The sequence below is a fragment of the Anser anser genome (genome assembly GCF_964211835.1).
Source record: "Anser anser genome assembly, chromosome: 10".
Classification (NCBI taxonomy): Eukaryota; Metazoa; Chordata; class Aves; order Anseriformes; family Anatidae; genus Anser; species Anser anser.
Genome location: NC_139730.1, coordinates 12,115,336 through 12,136,912, shown reverse-complemented (window position 1 = coordinate 12,136,912; position 21,577 = coordinate 12,115,336). Strand labels below are relative to the sequence as shown.

Here is a 21,577-nt window from a genome sequence, read left to right as displayed (position 1 = left end):
AGTAATAAACATTTCTTGCGGGTACGACGTGAAGTGTGGCTGCTTACCTCTCCATCAGCTTCTCTTTATCCCAGTTGAAATGGCTAAGCAGTATTCGAGTGATAGTCGCTGGATTCTGGAGAAAAAAAGAAAAAGAATAATTGAGTAAAACTGTTTACCAAGCTGATATTGTATCGTGAGGATCCCAAGCAGAGTTCTGAAAAAGCAGATAGGGAGAACAGCGTGCCTGATAACGGACTGCCTGCACAAATTCTGTCAGCCCATACTGGAAAACAGTTTGTCTTGACAGATAGAAAAAATTAACAAAAACCACAACACATCTCTAAAGCAAAACATCTACACAACGAGAGTACAGCCGAAGACTTCAGGAACTGGTTAGCTACTGCTGCCACAACAGATGCCCAAGCCCCACCATCTCAATGTCCCACGTGCTCATGCAGTGTGAGCCCAGGATGCCCTTCAGATGCGGGAAGGGCTCACTGTGGCATCTACCCTGCCATTTTTTCCTGCACAGTATTTGCAGAACAAGAATATTCCATATTTGTCCCAACCTCAAACCCCCAAACATTGGGCTGAAAACTCGCCCAGAAAGTAACCAGCCATAAGGTGACGATGTCCATGAAGTCTCCAGGCGATCCCAAAGCACCCCGAGGTTCAAAAGCACTATGTAATTATCCAACACAAAGAAATACAGCCTGGAAAGGTCAAAAACACCACTACAAATAAAAGCCAATTTTCACTTTACTCAAGTTTTGCTTCCAGCTATGCCCGTATCTTCAGCCAAGGCTTTGGGCACACAAGATGAAACCCCGTGTAGCTTCTGTTACACCCCAGCACTGTGCCCTAGCTCCCTAAATCCGAGCTGTCTCGGCTAAGGCCGAGGACCATTTACACGCAACTGCAAGCACCCTAAGAATGGGTGCCCGTCCTCTGCCATTCAACACCAAAATGGAAGCTTGCCTGAGGGCAGATTTTCAATGGACACTCTGAAGCTGTTGAAAAGTAGGACATGAAATAGCAATGTGCTTTTCTGAGCCCGCAGGCTATAGCTACAAGTTGAAGCTGCCAGAAGCCAACACTGCTGCCCAAAGCAACAGTCCCACCCCTTCCTCACCCTCTGCTTTATTGCCTGCCTACACAGACAGCTGCATCAGCACAAGGGAGCGTGCAGGAATAAGGAGCCTGGGACAAGCGGGACAGCATCTTCCAGCAGTGACAGCATCAAACATGTTCCCTGAAATAAAGCCCCAAAGTCAAAATTTGAGCACAAAGAACTAGTCTTGCAGTTTATGCTGTACAAAGTGATGATCCTCTCCCTCTTCAGCCTGTTCTTACTCTTATTAATGCCAACATGGCTTGTTTAAGGCCAAATTAAGAAATTTTTCCAGCTTAAAAAGCCCAAGCAAAACCACTTTAAAAAGGTTAGATGATCCAGTGGAGCCCCACAAGCAGCTGTGATGGTCAGTCTGCAGCCGAAAACCCAGAAGCCAGCACTGCCAAACACTCCCTACTGTGAACGCGGCCCCAGTCCCCCTCTGAACAGGTCTCACATGTGATGTGGATGTAAGCTTGGAGCCGTAACCCATGCAGGAGATGTGCTAAGCCAGCACAGAGCCCCCTTTAAAAAGGAAAAAAGTTTTTCACAGCAGCCCTGCCTCAAAGCAGCTCAAGTCTCCTGCACCAAATAGCCAGTACAACATTTATTTTTAAATAAATCTCTATTTCTATAGAGCAAATCTTGCCCCAAACCAGGGAACCCACTAAACATACCAGCCTCATGCCATGCACAGCTCTCTCCATCTAATACCTTGGGCCCACCACCCATGCCTGCGCTCCAGATCTACAAGTAAGTTTCGGGAAGCAAAGCGCACGGCTCCCTCAGACACAAGGATCCTTTGGTCCAGCGATCTGCCAAAAGGATGCACAACAAAGCAACATTTTCTTAACTTCTCAAGCAACAACACAGAGCTTTAAATTAACCCCAAGACTTCTGCTACAGCAACCCCCTTGGCTGCTGCATTAAGGCCTCAAGGATCACCCATCAATTGCTTTGCAGGCTAGGTGACGGATGCAGTAGCCTGAGTTTTCTCATTCAGAGGAGGCAGACAGACAAGTTCTCCCCGCTCTGGAGGGTAAATTATGCTGTGCTAACACGGAACTCGATTGCTCTGCAGTGATTAGCGAGCGCTGCAAGGCAAATCCAGCAAACGCCGCTCACCAAAGGACGCGCGGCTGCGAAGAACAGGAGCATCTCGTTTGGGGCCTGTCCATTTTCCCAACCAAGTGCCACTGCAGGACAAGTTTCTCCTGATCAGCTGCCCCAAACATCCCAGCGTCACACACACAAAAAAGCTGTTTTTCCACTGTGACAGCGCACAAACCAGTGTGTTATTATAGGATTACACTTCAGAGAGGAGCGCTGTTGGCAGGGTGGATCGTAATGCAAACACGCAGCTCTTGGTGGGCTTCAGCTACTGCAGGATTTGTTCAGTGGTGTTTTTTTAAAAAAAGGAAACACCAGCAGCACGACAAGCTCCCACCACCAATAGCTGCTTGCCCCATCCAAGACGGGGTATTTACAACTTGACTGGTTGGTCAGCGACACTGAGGATTAACACAGCTCTGCCCTTGCCCCCAGGCTGCGCGCGCAGCAACGTAATCCAGCCCGTGGCACGCAGGGAGGGAGGCAGCCGTAAGAGGCTTGGTTTACACAATGCAAGCCACCCTTAAACACAAATGCACAAACCTCCAGCATTAAGGGCTGTTCTAATTTAAGGCTGGGCACACCTGCAAGAAGCCGGGTGACAGCTGCTCAGCGTTAACTGCTGGCATGTGCACACTTCTCCCAGTTACTGGGGAGCAGCTTTGGTTGCGGTAAATCATCTGCACCTACCCCAAGGAGCCAGCTGCTGCAGAGCAGCTATGTCCTGTCACCTGCTCAGTTGTGTATGGGTTAAAATGGCACGAAAATCACCCAAAACCCTGCTTTGACACCAGTTCTGCTGCAGCCCTGCATCAGCATGGCCGCTGCTAAGAGACCTCAGGCATGCTCCAGGCACCTGGGGGAATTAACTCCCAAAAGATGCTGGGTTACTCAGTGCCAGTATGTTTTCTGTCCCAAAACTGGACAGCCTTCTCATTTTTCACCCAGGATTGCTGTGAGTGAGTGTCACCCCACAAAGATCACTTACGGACAGGCTACGAGGCTGCTCAGCTGGGATTACCGCTCGGGCTCGGAGCTGCGGCCGAAGAAGCGGGCTTTTACAAAGGGTGCTTTCTGTTTACCGAGAAAAAGAAGTAAAGCAGCCAGAAACAGATGGTAAACTAGGGAAAAGCTAACACATTCAAACGTTCAATTTCCATTCAGATGTGGTTTGATGAAAGCTGAAACAGCAGATCTAATTTATAGCAGTCGCCTATTAAATTTTACATGTCAAGCCGAGGAAGATTGCCTAGAGCTCGGGGCAGCGAGCCTGTTGATACCCAGATATAAATGAAACCCGAGGAAAGCAGCCATTTTGTTGAAATTCTCAGGGCACTCTCAAAGACTCGCTGTCACAACTAGCTAGCTAACAAAACACTCAGAATAAAGCTCTGCCCACAGAGAAATGCAGGCAGTCCTGCAGCAGGGATTTTTTTTAGGTTAACAAAGCAGCCAAGTCCCAATCTGCTTCAAACAGATTCCACTCGACTACTGCTTCTCAGCGGAGATATTTACGTTTACTGTTCTCAGCTACATTGTCGTCTTTGGACACACTGATGCAAGCAGGAGACACAGGGATTGGAAACGCTACAAAGGTTCAGAAATCAGATCTGGACTTCTCCAAAGAAGCACCACAAACTGAAATAAAACTCCCTGATTTAGCAGAACGTGAGGAACTGGAAGCTTGGTCACGAATACCTGAGTTAAATTCTTTTTGCCACCAAAAGAAAAGAACAAACTGGAAGGAGGAACATGGATGCCTGTAAACGCTATAAATGAATTATGAATCGAAGATTATTGGGACATTAGCTTAAATCAGAATTTCCAAGCAGCATAATTTGCTGAATGACAGTTTGCAGCACTTGATCCATTCATGTTTTCATCTGTCAAGATGAGCTGCACAGTTAATTCTTGCAGTTATTACAGACAAAAGCATACTTCAGACTTCAGCTTCTCAGCACACGCTGAGAGTAAGCTGCCGTTCCAATTTGAGCATTCACTGCAGATAAAAACCATTTAACAACAACTCGTCTTAAACTGCGTTCTCCAGAAAAATTCTCTCTCACCTCCCTGAGACCTGGTATTGATAAATTCTTCATTTTGTTCCCTCCCATTTCATGGCTTTGCTTATGTTTTGTTTTTTAATCGTGGCAGCTTTGGCATTTCAACAGTTTTCATCCTAACTGCAGCATCTATTTTCCATTAGCAGTGGCTTTCTCAGACTCTGTGCATCGATATGAATTTGATGCTGCTTCCAGGGCGGTTTTCTATGAATCTGCTTTGGCACACAGAGCAGACGCTCCAGAAACACTGGCTTCACCCAAGCCCCGCACATCTATGAATGGTTTGAGCCTCAGCAGCATCCACAGCTATTTTCCACGGGCACATAAACGCCACAAGACTGTATTTTAAATTCCCTGGCAGAAGGAAACCAACTGGCTTCAGGGCAGACGGTTGAGGGCAAAGACTTGTGCTTGAAGGTGACACATGACACCCGCAGGTGAAAAAGCAGAGGGCTGCCAAAAAGAGTTCAAAACTACACCTATTTGGAACAATCAAGTTTGTTTGGAGCACTTGCTCAAAAAAAAAAAAGAAACCAACCAACATGTGTTCCAGTAAGGAGGCAGCATGTCACGCCACCACTGTAAATATTTAATCAGCCAAAACCACAGCGTTTGCCAACAGAGGAGCACCAAGTGGAAACTCCAGCTGCCCTCCAAGCACGTGCAGGATCGATCGGCACCAAAGCTTCCTGCTGCCGCATCGCATCGCTGCGCACACCATGGAAAGAAGCACAAACAAACAAAAATAACCAACGTGACACGTCTTATGTTAGCAGGTGGAGTGAGAGCCACCTCCCCATGAAGAAGTTTGAAGGATTTCTTGATAAATTAAGGAGATTTCTGGCTTGCCTTAGCTGTAGCTCTCATGATGGCCAGGATCAACATTGGATGCGCCACACGCTTCTCCCCGCTGCCCTGCGGGTGACCGTAGGCTTGCGTGCCCTAACCCAAGTCACATCTGATGGGCACAAGTGGGCAAGTGTCAGTCGCATTAATGCCACCACCGAGCAGGAGCAGCACAACCCAATAAGCCTTCATTTCAAACCTGACCAGGTTTACACCGAGCCCGCTTTCTCAAGGGCAAGAGCTCACCCTCCATCTCCAGGCCGAGGGCAGCCAACAAAGCACACCGGGCACCAAACCGCTGCTTCCTCGGTCCGGCAATAACAGAGCAAATGCCGGCTGCGAGCCCTGCAATAACCAGGTCACCAACTGTTGCTAACACCACGGCTCTTCATCTGTACGTCTCCCGGCCCCGTGCAGGTAACCGTAGAAATAAACAGAGTTGGAAGCGTTTTAGATAAGCTTTTAGCCAGAATCATGTTACACTAACGCTGTTATCATCAGGTCTGCATTGTTTTACACATGTGCCGAGCGACCTTTGTGAAAATCCATTCACATTTATTCTTGCAGGAGCCAATTACAGGAAATCTTACAAACACGAACCCCCTTTTCTAGCGGCTTAATAAAATCCTCAGGAATGGACTAGGGGAGATGAGACAAGTGCTGAGCACCTCCAGGACCTGATCTCCTGAAGGGCTTACCTTCAAACTTACTAGTTTTAACAACACCAACCAAGAGCTCCGAGAAGACCCTAGAAGACTTCTGTGTAACCCAGTATTGCCTGGCTCGATTACAGACAGACCGTGAGTGCTGCTGGGAGATGATGAGGACAGCAGCTAAAGCTATCAGTCCACCACTGCCCACCCACAATCTCCACCTCTGCCATCCCCTGAGGCCAGGAGAATTACTCGGAGGTGCCTTTCTGCCTTGCGCCATCTCATGGTTTGTAGGGCCAGGTCAACAAACACACATGGACCAGAGATCTCAGCTTCCAAAGTCTGTAAGAAATAAGAAAAGAAATTGGCACTATTTATCTCTGTGCACCCACTGAGGACGTGGGCTTTGCATCCTGCAACCGCACTGAAGTGATCCTTTCAAATTATCCGGCTCCAAATCACTCAAATTTCCCTTTTTCCTGCATTTCCAGGCGACTCAGCTCGAAGACAGGCTACCTCCCTGCAACACCGCCCAGCACTGCTGTCCTCTGGCTGGTACCTACTGCAACTTCCCCCAACACATACAGCAGCTTCAGCTTGCATCCTGATCATCTCCTTAGCTTCCCACATCTTACTTCATCTCATCAATCGCCCTTCACACATCATCTCTAATTTTGAAAATTAAGTCTCCCAGAATTATTGAATTAGTAACATTACACATTGGCACCAAATGACAGCTTGATATGAAGATTTCAGCTTGTAGTAACCTACTTATCTGCACTTTACTGATTGGTTCTAGCTGATGAACATACACTCTTTTAGCAGAGGAAGATAATAAAAAGCAACTTTGGAGAAAACTTTATTACTCCACTTAATTGGTTCAAGAGACAAAACCGAAGCAGTCAGCTGCTTCACATTTTCTCCGAGCCTTTTGGAAAGTTTTCAGGTTAATGATTAAGAGCCACAACAAAGATCCATTGTGTAACAAAGCTTTTAAATCAAAAAAAATCCTCAAGCAACAACTCCGGGATGAATTAGCAAATTCGGAAATGCAAAAACTGCATTCACACTGCAATACTTCCAAATAAAAGAAGAGCAGATGGGTTTGCCATGCTTCGGTGTTCTGGGCAGTTCTGACTCTCTGATGGCTGCTGAAGCTCCACCACCAACTGACGCAGATTTAAAACCACATGTGGGATACGGCCAGGGAAGCTGTTGTTAAGTGCTTCACCTGCATTTGCTTCTATACCAGGTTTGATAATAGGATATGGGAAGATGTCAGCCCCTATTTCACACATTTTGTATGAAGAACATTTTGGCTTCTACTACTTCTCACTCCAGCTTTTGGGTGTAAAGGTGACCCTTCCCCAAAGGCAGCATCACACCCAGTATTTTGCTCCTTCTGGGGTCTCCCATCACAAGAACGCAACGTGTGAGCAAAAGCTCAGCAGATCTGTGCAAGCAACAAGCCATGTCTACAGTTTCCAGAGTTGCCGCCGAGCGACTGTAGCTGACATAATGAGAGAGAACCGGAGTGGGAGCGCACGGGTGCCGAGCGTGTTTCAGAATGGGTTTGTTCAACCCATTGCCTCCCACTCACAAATTTGCAAAGACGTGCCTTAAAAGAGTAGGAGAAGGTGATGGCATCATTTCCATATAATTCGTTCAGTTTACTATTTTGGTGGCTCCTTAAAGTCTCCCATTGCTGAGGAAGAAAACAGCACACGGCGCAGCAGCTGAGCCGTAGAAAGGGTGAATTTAAGCGCCCCATACGTGACCCAAAAATAGTTCTGGCAATCCTGAATGCAAAGGACCCACATGTTCATCCAGGTAGAGGTCAGGTCTTCAGTAACCACCACTTTCCCCCTCAGGCCAAACCTTTAGCCAACATCTCGTGCCTCACAGCACTGCTGCTGTTAGGATGAGAAATCAATGAAACAAACAGATGGTTATTCGGAAAAAGCACTCAGAGCCCTCTGGTTCCCAGATCACCAACAAGGTGCAGTCCCTTTCCCTGCTCATCCATCGTGTATCACTACAAGCACTGTCCCCAAGGTGTATTTCGGCCCCGTTCCCTCCTGCTGTTACACAGAACTGCTCTTCCAGACCTCCAGGCTCCAATTCTTCCTCTTCTGTCCCCTATGAACCTGCACTATAAAGCTTCTCACCCCACTCCACTTTGTTTTGACCCACCAGTTGCTGCACCGTTCATGTAAATGTACTGCAAATTGATCCGATTGTGCCAAATACGGAGGAAGAGTGTTGGTTTTCTCTAGACCACAAGCACCTCAATAGCAGACAGCAATCGATACGTTTAGTCCCACAGCCTAGAAGAGATGCAAGGTTATGGGTTCAACTCTTGTCTCAAAGCAGTAAGACAACTCACTAGCGTGGAGCTTGAAGGAAAGCGAACAATATTGATTCATGAGGAATACAAAAGCTTATTTTGCTACAGAAAGAAATGACCCTGAATGACAGCGGTGGAATTTAGTGAGGGGGCAATGGGTACCACAACCCCTCAGCTCTGCAACAAGACTGCAGAGAGCAGCATTCTTAGAAGAAACACTCTGAGAATGGAAAAAGCCCTCCTGAACCCTTTCCAGTGCCTGTGCAACAACAGTACCTTTGACTGGAAGAACAAACAGGACAGTGACCAGGCAGAGCAGTAAAACGGGCTCTTCAGAACCTGCTTTGGAGCAGCTGCATCCCACTGCTACCAGAAGCGGCTCTGGAAGTATTTATTTTGGCAGCAACACAAGCTCGTGCAACTGCTGACCTCTCTGTGATGGGAGCACGACTGCCGGCACGGCTACAAGTGAAGCAGACGAAGGAACTGACCCGGGGGAAGGGGTTTCCTGGTTTATTTTAACCCAGACCAGTTCCAGGACCAAGATCACAGTGAGGCCAGACAGCTGAGTTGGCACAACTTGGACAGGAGGGTCTTGTTCCCAAGAAGTTTTTCTGTTTGGCAGATCGGTCTGCCCAGAGCCATGTGCCAGACATGTCCAAGTTGGGTTCTCCTGCCAGATCTTCTGGTCCTGAAGGCTTGAAAGCTTATCAAGGTACAATCTGATGCACATTACTGCAGAGGTCCCACTCTTCTCCTCCATCATCCCATGAGCAACCTGAGCATCCATCCCAGAAAGCATCATCCAGAAAGCTCATTTCTCAGCCAGGTGAAAGCAACAGCTTGCCATCCTCTCTCCAGAAGCCACCTTACTGCGAGACAGACCTTGATGGAAGTGCCTGCTGAGAGGACCTAACCCTACTTTCATTACAGAGTCCACTTTAAAAAAAATAAATAAACAAACTTTTATTAGTCAAGGTTGGAAACACTACAGAAGTGGCACAGGTCAGGCGAGCGACTCATCAAGTGGATAAAGGGGAAGCGACCCAAAGCAGCACACTGGGGTTTGGGGGGAAATGCTGTCTTCTCTGGCTGCCCACCTCAACTTTGGAACAAATTGCTGCTGGGAAAGCCCACATCTGCCCATGGCACCCACAGAGCCTGGCCTGTGTGCAGGGAGAAGGTGGTAAGCGAATAAAGCTGAAGAGGGAACACTGCTGTACAAATGCTTTTTCCTTTAAATCATTTTACAGAAGTGTGAGGTATCGCAAAAAAAGCTGTCCCTGCTTCTTTTTCCTCCCTCAAACGTGTATCAGAACATTAATTTTGCTCTTTCACCACAGTCAGCATTGTGCCTTGCCAGATTCTGATCCAGAGCCAGTTTCACCCACAGGACTTCACCCATTTCATAGGCTCAATACATCCCGGTAGGAACCTGGCACTCTTCCTCCCCATCAGGTAGCAAAGCCGCTGCTCTGCCAGCTTCACAAGGTCCAGCAGCTCATCGAACGTAAGGAGCAGGCTGCCTCGACCCTGGTCAGCAATAGCTGGGCCTTCTCCGTGGGTTTGGCATGCCCTTGGGTAACACAACTTCACTTTTGCTGCTTAAGCACCTGGTTAAACCACTCCAGCACTCAACAGGCAGTTCTGCTGCCTCAGAAGGATGCTGCTAGCAGATCTGTGAAGAAGTCAGAAACTGGACTTCACCCCAGAAAGGAATCAGTACAGCACCAGTCGTACGACCACACACAATGGTTACGAAACCCTTTTTTTAATGTCAGTTTTAGAAAACAAGAACATTCCACGTGTTCTTCTCAAAGAAACCAGCCCAACACTTCATTCCCAAAGATCTACTACTCTGCGTTAAAAATCTACATGCTAGACCAGAACTGAATCTGACTGAAAAATGTCTATCCCAAGAAGTACCTGCACCAAAGTCCTTCCCGGAGGAGTACCCTACGGTATTTTTGTGATGTCAAAAGACTGGATTTTTCTGGGAGAAAAAAAAAATCCATTGAAGAAGTAACAATACCATGGCATACTTAAAGTGTGTAGTAGAAGTCAGGCAGAGGGGATGAGGACATTTTTCTGACACCCATCGCAGCGACACGCACACCGGGAAGGGCAAATTCCTGACAACTTGTGCTTGTTTTCCCGTAGACAATTTCTATAGCAGATCTGCCTGTAGGCTCAAACGTGTGCCAAGAAAACAATAACAACTAATTGATTTTCTGGATTAAGCGTTGCAAACTCTCTGCAAAAGTCTCTGGTATCTCCAACTGCCCTTTTCCTAGTCTCAACAGTTCTTCGAGATGATAATTATTAAAGAAAGAGTGAGCTGCCTTCAGACAGTCTGCAAGCAGAGGATCAGAACCCAGGAATATTCAGCCCAAATACGTCTCAAACTGTTGGGGAATCTGTCTCCCACCTGCTTTTACCAGGAAAAAATGGGGAACACCTATACCACCACGTCATGCTCACACACAAAGACAGATGAGAGGTTTATCACAGAAGAAAGATAATCCAACCAAATCACGGGCTGCCTTGAGCCAACTGCCTTCGTGTTGACTCCTCAAAAATCAATCGTTTCCACAGATACCCTGGTTTATCCTGAGCACACCTTCACCCCAAATGATGCTGCTGGCACAAACTGGCGGTTCTCCTGTCCCGGCAGCTGGTGCAGTGCTTGGTTACACGGCGCTTTGCTCTTCTGAGAAGAAATTTGAACAAAAGGACAGGCTAACTCCCATAGCAAAAGGCAGAGCTCCTGGGCTCAGAGGTGCTTGCAGGGGGAAATGCTCACTGCTCCAACATCTTCAAGTACCACACGTGTGCAGCCTGTGCCCTGAATCCAGGCTTCCACTTCAGAACATTGCAATTAACGTTTTCCAACAGAGAAGGCACACAGGGAGTAGAAAACGGTACGGTAAAGTAACTTCTTCAATGAGCAGCATTCAAGTAGCACTCAAAAATCAACCAGTTAAAAATCTACCACGAAAGCTAAACAAATCCCACCCCAATACAAAACCACCTCTCACTCAGTGGCCAGGTTAACTCGAATAAGTTTTGAGACAGGGTCACAGGTGGTGTGCAGCCGCTAAGCCTGTCAGAGACAATGTGACTGATGACACACAGACTCAGCAGAAGAATGTTTAGCCAGCGGCACTTCACAAGCTAATTTTTCGGGAGAAATCCTTAACGTCCTTCCATCTTATCTTTCTTCCTCAGGTCCGGGTTTGGTGAGCATCCAAAAGCTCCGTATCTCTCTCCTCCAGCCCTTATTGCTTCCAATGGCGTCCCTTGCTCAAAGCAGCACACGCTTTTACTCAGTGCTGCACGCGTGGGCAGAGAGAAGCCTTCGCCACTCACCAGAACAGCAACACGCACCGTAATTCTCGCGCAGAAACACTGCTTGGGCTGACTTCAGTTCCTCGTGTTGCTGCTGCTGCCACCTTCTCATTTCCAGCCCTCACCGTGCGTTACCTCTGCAGCAGCCGGCTGAAAGACGGACAGTCTCGCCGAACTGCAATGCGAAACAGGAAGAACGTAACCCTCTGAAGTATCTGCTGGCCAAATGTGGTTTTGCACACACGCGACGTCACCTTGACGAGCAAGTCTCCCCTAGCAGGGCCTGCAACTCTCAAGTCGCACAAAAACACAAGTTTAGTGATCTTAGTGCTTTTCAACCTGATAGGCCCAGGAAGTCACTGCTGGTGCATCTTGGGGACGTAATCTTTGGCAACGTCCTCACCTTGGCAAAAGCCCCAGAGCAGATGTGGTTACAGCATATATCACTTCCCCCCACAGAAAAGAAGCTCTACCTGCAAAAGCACTATTTTCTGGCAGAAGCTGCATCTGCACCAGGAAAGCCTGCCAGCATCCTTTCCCCAACAAGCCTCTTCTAGCTCAGACCACTTCTTACTGATGACTTTGCAGTTTACTTACCACACTATGCTCATTTAGTCGTACTTGGTTTTACAGCCAGCAAAACAGAGCCCCAGCAACATCCCATTTTATGAGCCAAAACTTCCACTGGAGAGGTGATTTTGCCTGTTTACACCTCAAAACTTTCCTCCACAGAAGCCACCAGTGAAGAAAGGATATTCTGGAGGCACGGAGTTTGGCGATTCCTCTGTTCGTGCTCATTCACACCCTTGAACAAGGCACAGTCACACCTGTAACTGCAGCCTCCAACTGCTGCACATCTCCAACACCCTCCCTCCAGATAATTCCCATACCAGCCACCCCAAAAAGCAACGTGGGTCTCTGCATGACTATCTCCTCCAGGAAGCATCCTCTGTTAGCACCACGATTGCGAGCCTGCTGAAGGGTCCCTAAGGAACACGGCAAAACCTGGCAGCAACAGCGCCGAGCCCTGCACGCTCCCATAAGCTACCTACAAAGCACCCACGAGAACTCCTCCAAGCCACGCTGCTGTTAAAAAACAGCACTTATTGCGTCTCAAAACTGTCCTTATCATTCACGTGCAGAACACACATCATCCCAGCCAAAAACGTCAACACCAGAGACAGAAGGCTCGATCCCAAACAGTGACCCCCAAAGAGGATTAACACGAGAAGGCAGATGAGATTCAGAAATTAAGGCGGCAGGCCAAGAAGCATGTATTTATTTATTTAACCAATTTCACAAAATTTATACCAGTTTCTATACTGCTTTCAAACCCATTTGCAATACACAGCACAGATTTCCCAACTGGAAGCAAATTATCTCATTGCTTAAATGCAATAGTTTAAGACTTTATCAAGTTATACTTAACTGTCACAGCTAACTACGCTCGCCTTTATGATCAGCTATCTCTGTCCAACACAAAAATATCTTCAGGTGTTCATTTCACCTCTTAGCAATACAAATAAGGAAGCTTCAAACGCATCACTTTATCAAATAAGATAAAGCTGAGCATGAGAAGGGTTGTTAGAGCACATGCTAATGCATACATAAAATATGTATGAAATTGAAGAATAAACCCAAGTTGCTCAGAGAGCCTTTCAAGTCATCACAGAAGTATTGCTAATTACCCAAACAAGGATGTCAGACATGTTTGTTCATCAGATCTTCATAGTAATTAGAAATTGTTACTTAATCTTCTGTGTGCACACACCAGGTGGGATTCTACCCTGAAGACTTCCACTTCACACGAAAACAAATTTCACATTAATAGCACCTATTGGGTTCGTTTATTGAGGAATGCAGAACGAGAACCTGCATTTTTCATTTTAAGGCAAGGACTCATTGCCTGGGCTTACCAGAACTTGTCAGAGCTCCCAGAAGAGAAATGAAATGCTGACTACATGCTGGAGAGCTCTTCCATCTTTTTATCAAGAAGTTGGTGTTCATTCTAGCTTTGAAATGCACTGATCAGCGAAGTGCTGTCACTCCCTGTTCTGGAGCCTGAACTTGCGATGCCTCGGGAGATTTCTCCCTAGGCCCCTCAAGACACGGATCTGGCACGCACGCTCCCTTCTTGGTCCTCAACTCTGTGTTTTCAGACCACTCCCTTCCACCTCCCTAGTTTGCAGATCCCATAGCCTGAATTGGATGTAAATTTTTAAGAGTTAACTTCTTATGTTAATCTTCCCGCAGAGGGAAGTGTAGTGCAAGGGAGACCGTTGCTCACAAGAATTCTCCTATTTTCCCCCAATCCCTCTCCACATTTGTTTGCCAGACAAAGGAATGCTGCTTGCATTTGTGCTTTGTTACACAAGAACACATGCAATCCAAAGTTATCGGCTGCAGAGGGGATCTGCACTTACCACAGCCATGCCGAGCTCTTCCAGAAGTTCCGTACGCAGCCATCAGTACATCCGTGCCCAAAACAGGCCACGGGAGCCGAGTCTCTAGGTGGAGATACACACACTGAAAATCTTGGCGCTAACACCCAAGGCAGTCAGTTGTTTCACCAGCTGACTACTTTCAGGTACAACCATACAAACTCTTCTAGTTCGGCAATTTTAGCATGCGTTCTGCACTTGAAGATGACTTGAGCTGTGCCCAAGCAGAACCCCTCAGCAAGGGCTCCTACTCTCCCCTGCTCACCTGCTGGAAAACAGTTAAGGGCTTGCATCCTTTACCTGGCGAAGCAACAAGCAAGACATTCTATCAAGCACAGGGAATTTTTCTCAAAATGTTATGAAGGCAATAAGCGAACAATCAAGCTTTGAATTCCTAGTGTTGGAGACTACCTCCCTCCAGCTCCTAAATTCTTCAAATTACAAAGCAATCAAAGCTGGGTCTTTTGTAAATTAACATGCACCCTCTCTCCACAAGAAGAGGCACATTCGTGATGTCCCAGAACGTGGAAGGAAACTCAAGCCCTCAAAAAACTGAGCTAGTCATACAAAAAAATAAACTCTTCTCCTTTATATTTTAGCCTTTTTGTTTCAGCCACAATCACTTTCACCAAACACCTGGTTCTGAAGCAAGACAGCCAAGACAGGCTCCTCGCACCACCTGTCTCAGCGTTTTCCCATCTCTGGAAATCAGAAGCGCCACATCATGCTCTAGGATATAAAAGTTTTAAATGAGGAAGGTAGAAACCCAAGAATGTTTTAAAAAAGGCTGAAAGGAAGGAACTGAACATGCTAGCATGAGCAGTGGGCACCATCAGCGGTTCAGGAAGAGGCCACGAAGCAGAGCTTTAGGTAGGCATACAGGCTACCACACCAGTTCTCCTAGCTCATGGCCAGAAACTGCCCGCTCACAGGGCTCTCCTTTGTTCCCATGAGCTCTCAAGCGCTGCCTAAAAGAGCTGGCGAGACCAGTGCTGCTGCCAAAAGGGACCCTGATGCCACCACACTCGCACAAGGCAAGCCAGCGTGCTCAGAGGCAGGTGCCTAAGCTACAAGAACCATTTTTTTCCCTGAAAAAGTCTCTAAATGGCTTATTAGCTTCCTCCTTGTTCCAAATGACTTAGATACTGTTGAAAATATCTGCCTAAGACTTGGAATTTGAAATTATTCTGGGCATTTGCAGATCTCAGCCTCTGCAAACAGAGGAAAGACTTGGTGCAGCTAGCTGTGTGAACCACTGTACTCGCACAGCACTATTACTACCCTGAATACCAAAACCAATTACTCAGCATTACTATGCCATGTAAACAAGGGACCTCTTTTGAAAGAGTGTCTGTAGTCATAAGGACATTTCAAATTCTAAAAGGCTCTGATTTGTGAAGCACAAACACTGCTGAACTAAGTTACAGATGAAACTCAGCTTCTTAGGAAGCCTTGAATAGCAGTTCTCAATGCATTCATTTAAGCCAGTATTTCCATCACAGCTCGAGATCAAAAGCTAAAAAGCAAGCCGAGGAATCACATATGAGCCAGGCAAAGGCAAGACGTTCAACTTTCCCAACCAAAAAATACCTGGGATGGTGCAGACTGAAGTATCAGCGGATTTTCCATCATCAGATTACAAACCACAGTTTTTGTTCCAGCTCAGAGTTGGTCACTTCACCTTCACGCTGGAGCCTCCTGCAGTACCCTACGTGAGCTCCTTTATCAAACACGCAGGCATCTGTATTCTGGGCTGCACTCAAATGCACCATTTGGCATCACCAAGTAGCTATGAACCTGCCGTGCGCGTTTTACAATAAATGAGGCTGCAATTTTCTTGCAATTGCAGAAGCCAGAGTGACTTCATGACATTGAGTAGCATTACACACGTATAGACAGAAAAAAGCCTCCCAACCTTCATGGATGCCAAATAACATGGGGTACACAGCCACAAGCAAGAGAAAACATCACTTACAGTATTTTTAGATCCCTCTAACTCCAGAGGACTGAAAACACAACCCAGAACAGATAAGGTGCAGACTGAATGACACGGACAGGACTTTCATTATAAGAAGAGCACAGTTCAGAGTTCAGCGAGAGCCATCGCAGCTGACCCAAAATTCCTTGTTTACTCTGCCTCATGCGTGAAGTAAGGGGGAAGAGAGCTTGTTTTCAAAAGAGAAAAAATTCAACAGGTGGCGGGGGAGCTTGGGGAGGTGTTGTACAGGGAGCTACTTCTAATTTATGAGCTTACAGCCTCACTCCAAACAAAAGTTGAAGTCTTCCAGGTCTCAGTTTTCATCATAAGAAGCACACACTGTCAAACTGCAGTTCTGTGCACCATGCTCTTAAATCTAATACTGCTTGCCAAACAGCACTAAGCAAGTATGCAAAGTATTTCTGAATAGGCACAGGACTGCCCTACACTTCCATGCCACGCCACAGGAACACTGAAAGCATCAGAAGTCCGGCTTTATTTCCTATTATGAAGTTTAAATTCCTGCAAGTCTGAAACTAAGGAGTAAGAGCTCGGGATAAGCAGATAGATAGGAAAGCACAGCTTGCATATGACTGAACAACGTGCTTCTAACACAGCTATTGTTTCATATCAAGGAGCATGAGTACTGCAGTCTCAATTATGACTTCTCCGTGGCACAACAGTCACCGATTTAGAGCAGAACCACCACTTCTGCTTTGCGTGGCATGTATGGTTCTGCTAACTAAAATTAAACCCATAGGGAATACCAATGGCTGCACATACCTTTTGTTCCTCCCCCCCCCAATAAACAAATGCTTAAAAGTAACTAAAAACAAACTGTTTTCAGTTTCATTCTGCAAACATCCCCAGGACACAGCAGTCCCCATCTGCACCCACAGGCCCCCTGAGAGACAGCTGCTTTGTTGTGATTTCGGCAAAGTGATGTTGGGGCAACAGAGCCCGGCATCAGTTTTTACTCATGGCCAGCCATGAGATTTATGTTTGGCCTAAAAGAAACAAATCTAAAGCACAAAGCTAGTGGGTCATTTAAGCATGAGGTTTAGCTTACTCTGGAGACTTAACAGATAGAACAGACCTGTTAACTCTGAAATTTATAATAGATTTTGTTTTTTTAGCTTTATTATATTCAGAATTACATGTCTCAGCAGCCAGGGAACAGATAGGATGTCATTTCCAAAAGCCTTACAGTGATGGCTTTCAGCAGATTTCAGGAGTGCTTTGTCACCACAAAGTTTATTCCGTTCCTTGGAAACATTAAGCGCATTCCTCCGATAATGAAACACCTTATAAACGCCATGTGACAGAACCATGGAGTTTAACAAAGCATTTCCTTCCAGCATCATAACATTCAGGGCCCCAACTGAATTTTATTATCAAATAGCTAACCACACAGTAAGAGAAGTCAGAGCCTTGCAAACTCACCTCGTACAGGCACTGCAAGCAGCATCAGCCTCAAGTGCTTCCTCCCACAGACTCCTACCTAATGCTTGTCAAGCAGCTTCAAGCACTTGGGGTTTTCAAGATGTCATCTCTAACACGAAATCCAGTTTTAAGCACAGCCCTGGATGACAGCAGCGATGCCTGTTGCTCGCTGGAAAGTCATTCCTATTTTGGACAAAGTATTTTGAACGCATTGCCAAGACCACTGAATTACACCACTACTTGGGAGATTTCCTAAGTTACAACTGGAAATCAGCACTTTTTGTCCGAGCAAGAGAAGCCACTGTGTAGTAACACCGCTCTTCCCAAGCCACACTGGACTGACACTTGCTGTAACAGAGCCTGACTAACTGCAAAGCAGTGTTCTGGGGGTATCTGCACTGCCCCGGTCACAAAAAGGCTGCCCCTCACCCAATTCAACAAGCACGGCTTTGTAACTTCAGAGCAGCCTGGGGTTTTGGCTTATTGTAACATCAAAGCTTTAGCCGGTAAGGATACTCACTTCGCAAGAAGTTATCCGGCCTGGTCCTCTAAAGGAGGACCAGTATTCAGTATAAATGTTCTGATGTTGCACATTACCTGTTCTACCCTGCAGAACCTCATTTCACAGCCTGCAGTAAAGTGAAAAGGTATTTTTGAGCTAGACTAAGCTGCGTGAGATGCGGTGCTTCTGTCTCTTTCCAAAGCCAGGGGGTTTCATGTGCTCACAAGGCACGACACCCAGCTGCGTCCAGGATGCTGCTCTGGGTGGGAAAAAAAAGCAAGGGCTCAGCTCCCTTTTCTGTGCTTTGTTTTAAATGTCATCAACCATCTCCAAGCTTCACCCTGAGAGTTTTCCAGTGCTTAACCCTGCTAAAGTCCAAAAAGAACAAATGTTGTCAGTTGACGTCACAGTGATGTCAAACACTCCAGAAAAAGCTGACCGAGAGTGGAAAATGAACCCAGCTTAGAAATACCAAAGTTGCACAAAGTTGCAACAAGGCAAAAACACCGAGCCAAGCAAGACTAGAGAGACACCGACTATCACGTGCTCTATTCAGAGTAGAAATAAACATGCTATTCTAAACATTTCCAAGTTTATTTTCAGAAAATCTACAGCAAAGACAGAAATAGCAGTCTGATATTAAAAAAAAAAAAGACGTAATGATCGTAGAAACTTATTTGGACAATCCCTCATCCCAAAGTATGGAGAGGAAGAATACGGGGACGACATCCAACTGTGGGAAAATGCCTTTCAAAGGACACAACCTTTTGTTTACCAGAACCTTTATGTCTAGGTTTTTGCAGTTGCTCAGTCAGTTATTCTGCCAGCAGCTGGCAAAAACCACCCCAGAAGTCTGCCCATTTACTTTGACAACTAAAACCAAAATAACTTGTGGAATGATTCTCTACTCTGTGTAATTATAGCAATATAATGGAAGCGATACTCGGATCTGAGGTGGGGTTTGAACGTCTCAGCCAATCAACAGTGCAAGGTTAGAGGTTTGTTCATGCCCCTATTTTTGCATTTGGAGGAGAAGGGGAATTCTTGCCATGTGGCACAGAGAGTCAAATCAGATTATCAGCATAAATGCTAAATACTGTGCAAAAATCATCATTAAGCACCTGAAATCCCCCTTATGCTCAGACAAGAGAGAGTGAATGCAAAACATGCTGAGTATCTGAGTCACTCTGAAACCTCCCGAGTTCACTGCAAGTTTAGCGGTCTTAGATGGCCAAGTGATAGAAAAAGGTACCAGCTCAGCACTGAGCAGCCATCTTCACATGCACATTACCTGCTGCCAGCACAAATCACACGCTTCGTAGCCAGGAAGTTTATCACACGTTAGCCACTACTTCAGCAAAGCCTTCGTCAGGTCAAATCCCCGTCCTGAGAACTTTGGGCTGTTCTTACACAGCTCGCATTTGGGAAGCGATTAAATGGATGGGAAAATAGATTTAATTCAACTCCTTCCACTGGTGGTTATATCAGCTAATAACTGTTCCGCAGGCCCTGTGTTTTGTTAGGGACAAAGGCCCAAGTCCCTGCACATGGAAGCTGTATCTGCAGCTCAGGTACCCCCCCTTGCAGATACTTCATGGCTCACTGATACCTTTTCTTCTCATTGCACCTGCAAAACAATCAACTGAAAAATAAAGCCCTATTCATGACTTACTTCTGACCAGAAATTGGTACCTCCACTGATGAGAGGGCACAGGCCCTACAGCTGAAGCTTTCGGACACCAGGTACCTCCATGTGGTAACAAATAAGCTCCTGAGGACTGCAACAGGCAACTGCAACCGTTATCATTCAATATCAAGAACCAAATTTAGATACGCAGGAACCAAAGCCATCCAGTTCTAGACTGGAACAAGTGAATCACAGGATTGCAACCAAGGATCCGCAGCAGGATCCTGAGCCAATGTGAGTCCAGAAAAGGTTTACTGAACCAGAAAAGCAGCAGCAGCAATCCTGGTTGGGCGCCAAAAGCAAGAAATATACAGAACGGAGCCCTGGAAGCTTTCAGCGCAAGCAAGAGAAGTGAGGATGAGCAAATGCTGAGGCACTGACTGAATTAAGTTCACTTACCTCCGAACAGACTAGAAATCCAGTAGCAGTAAGGTGCCATTTCAAAGCTATTTGGAGTAGCCTAATGTTTTTCTACCCTCTTCTGATGTCTCCCAGCACTTGAGCTGATGTTAGGTCTTAGGCTGACTCATGATATTCCACACCAACTGGCCTTCTGCACCCTGCTAAACCAGGAATAACCACCACAAACCTAACACCAAGACCTAAAACAGCAGCCACAGAGCTCCTGCAGACCAGCTGTGCTCTGCAGAGCCCCACAGAGCCAGCTCAGGGGAGGGTCAGGCCTCCCACCCCCACCCTGGGTGCAAGAACAGGAGAAGGGTCTCCACCTCCCTCAACTTCTGGCTACTAGCTCTGCTGAGGCCCAGTGCTCAAGTTATACAGCTTGAGGGCTGTCTAAAAAGGAAGAAAAACCATGGACTAGAAAAGAGGACCTCATTTAAGTCAGCTCCTAAAAAACACACAGGTGAATTCATCAGGCCAGGGACACACAGGAGCGGGATGCTCAGTATTCCTCATCAGCAGAAATATTTCCACCACTTTGCTTATTCAAAGCTGGGGCAAATGGCTGAGTCTGTCCAATACCACCAGTACGGATGATGATTCTCACAGTCTTAGTCATTATACACACACTCACCATTTTAATCACTACTTCAAAGAGTTAAAAACTTTTATCAAGTGTTTGCATGTCTACTTCCCACTTGCACATCTTTCCCTCCAGTAGGATCAATAACTGGGAGCAAGGAAATATCCATACGTAACCAAGAGATCTTCTTTAGCCGAGCGCTCTCATAATCAGCTAATCGAGCCAGACTCCTTTATAAGCCTTACGTGCGCGGTACTATTATTAAAGTTATACACTTTAACTTGACTGAAGAACTGCCATTTACTCATTTCCTAGGTGAACACTCGGGCAGTTGTTTGCATCAAGCTCCCCATAAACTGCAGTGGCTTTACAGCGCATACAGCCACATTTTAAAGCTGCTCATGGAGTCACTGTAGAGCACAGGACAGCTGGGCAAAAACATTCAGTGAGGCATCTCGTATTTAACGCTGGAAGTACACGCACCGAGGAAGCGACTGATTTGGGGGAATGGTGTCCTTTGTTACGTAGTATCAGTAAATTTAGTCTCCTCACACCACTTCAGAAATTTAATACTTTCACACTGCTGTTCACTCTGTTGGGTAAGGAGAAGCGTTTGCTGTTTGCTCGCTGTAACTCTGAATAACACCGAGCAAACCAAAACAAAAGAAAACCCACGCATTCTGGTCACCTGCAAGGAAAAGCGGACGGCACCAGAAACTTAGGGCAAGCTGGAGCAAAACCCAGCTGTAAATATTTAGAAAAGGATGCTAGATAGCCTCAGCAGCTTGAATTTCTTCCAACAGCACAAGAGCCGGGAGATTAGATACGCTCGTCGGAAGTCAGTGGATGTTCTTTGGAGCCCCGCTTCGTTTTTAAAACGCCACAACGGGGGGGGGGGGGCACCAAAGCCAGCCCGTTCCACAGCGGCCAACCGCTGCCCTGCCTCCGGTAACCGGGCGGCTGGGGGGGGGGGGGGGGGGGGGGTTGCGGGGGGTGGAGGAGGCAAAACGATGATGTTAATAACGGAAGGAAAGAAATCCCGGCTGGGAGACGCACAAAGGGCAGCGACCTGAGGGAAGCG

The 21,577-nt window shown here is 46.6% G+C and overlaps 1 protein-coding gene across 1 annotated transcript in view; it reads right to left on the bottom strand.

Moving 5' to 3' along the window:
- The window catches only part of ARIH1 (ariadne RBR E3 ubiquitin protein ligase 1), a 55,739-nt gene that overhangs the window by 33,651 nt on the left and 511 nt on the right, over positions 1-21,577 (bottom strand). The window contains exon 2 of the mRNA XM_083850546.1: positions 48-115. Within this exon, the coding sequence (XP_083706672.1) occupies positions 48-115 (68 nt within the window). The remainder of the gene's footprint in view (positions 1-47; positions 116-21,577) is intronic.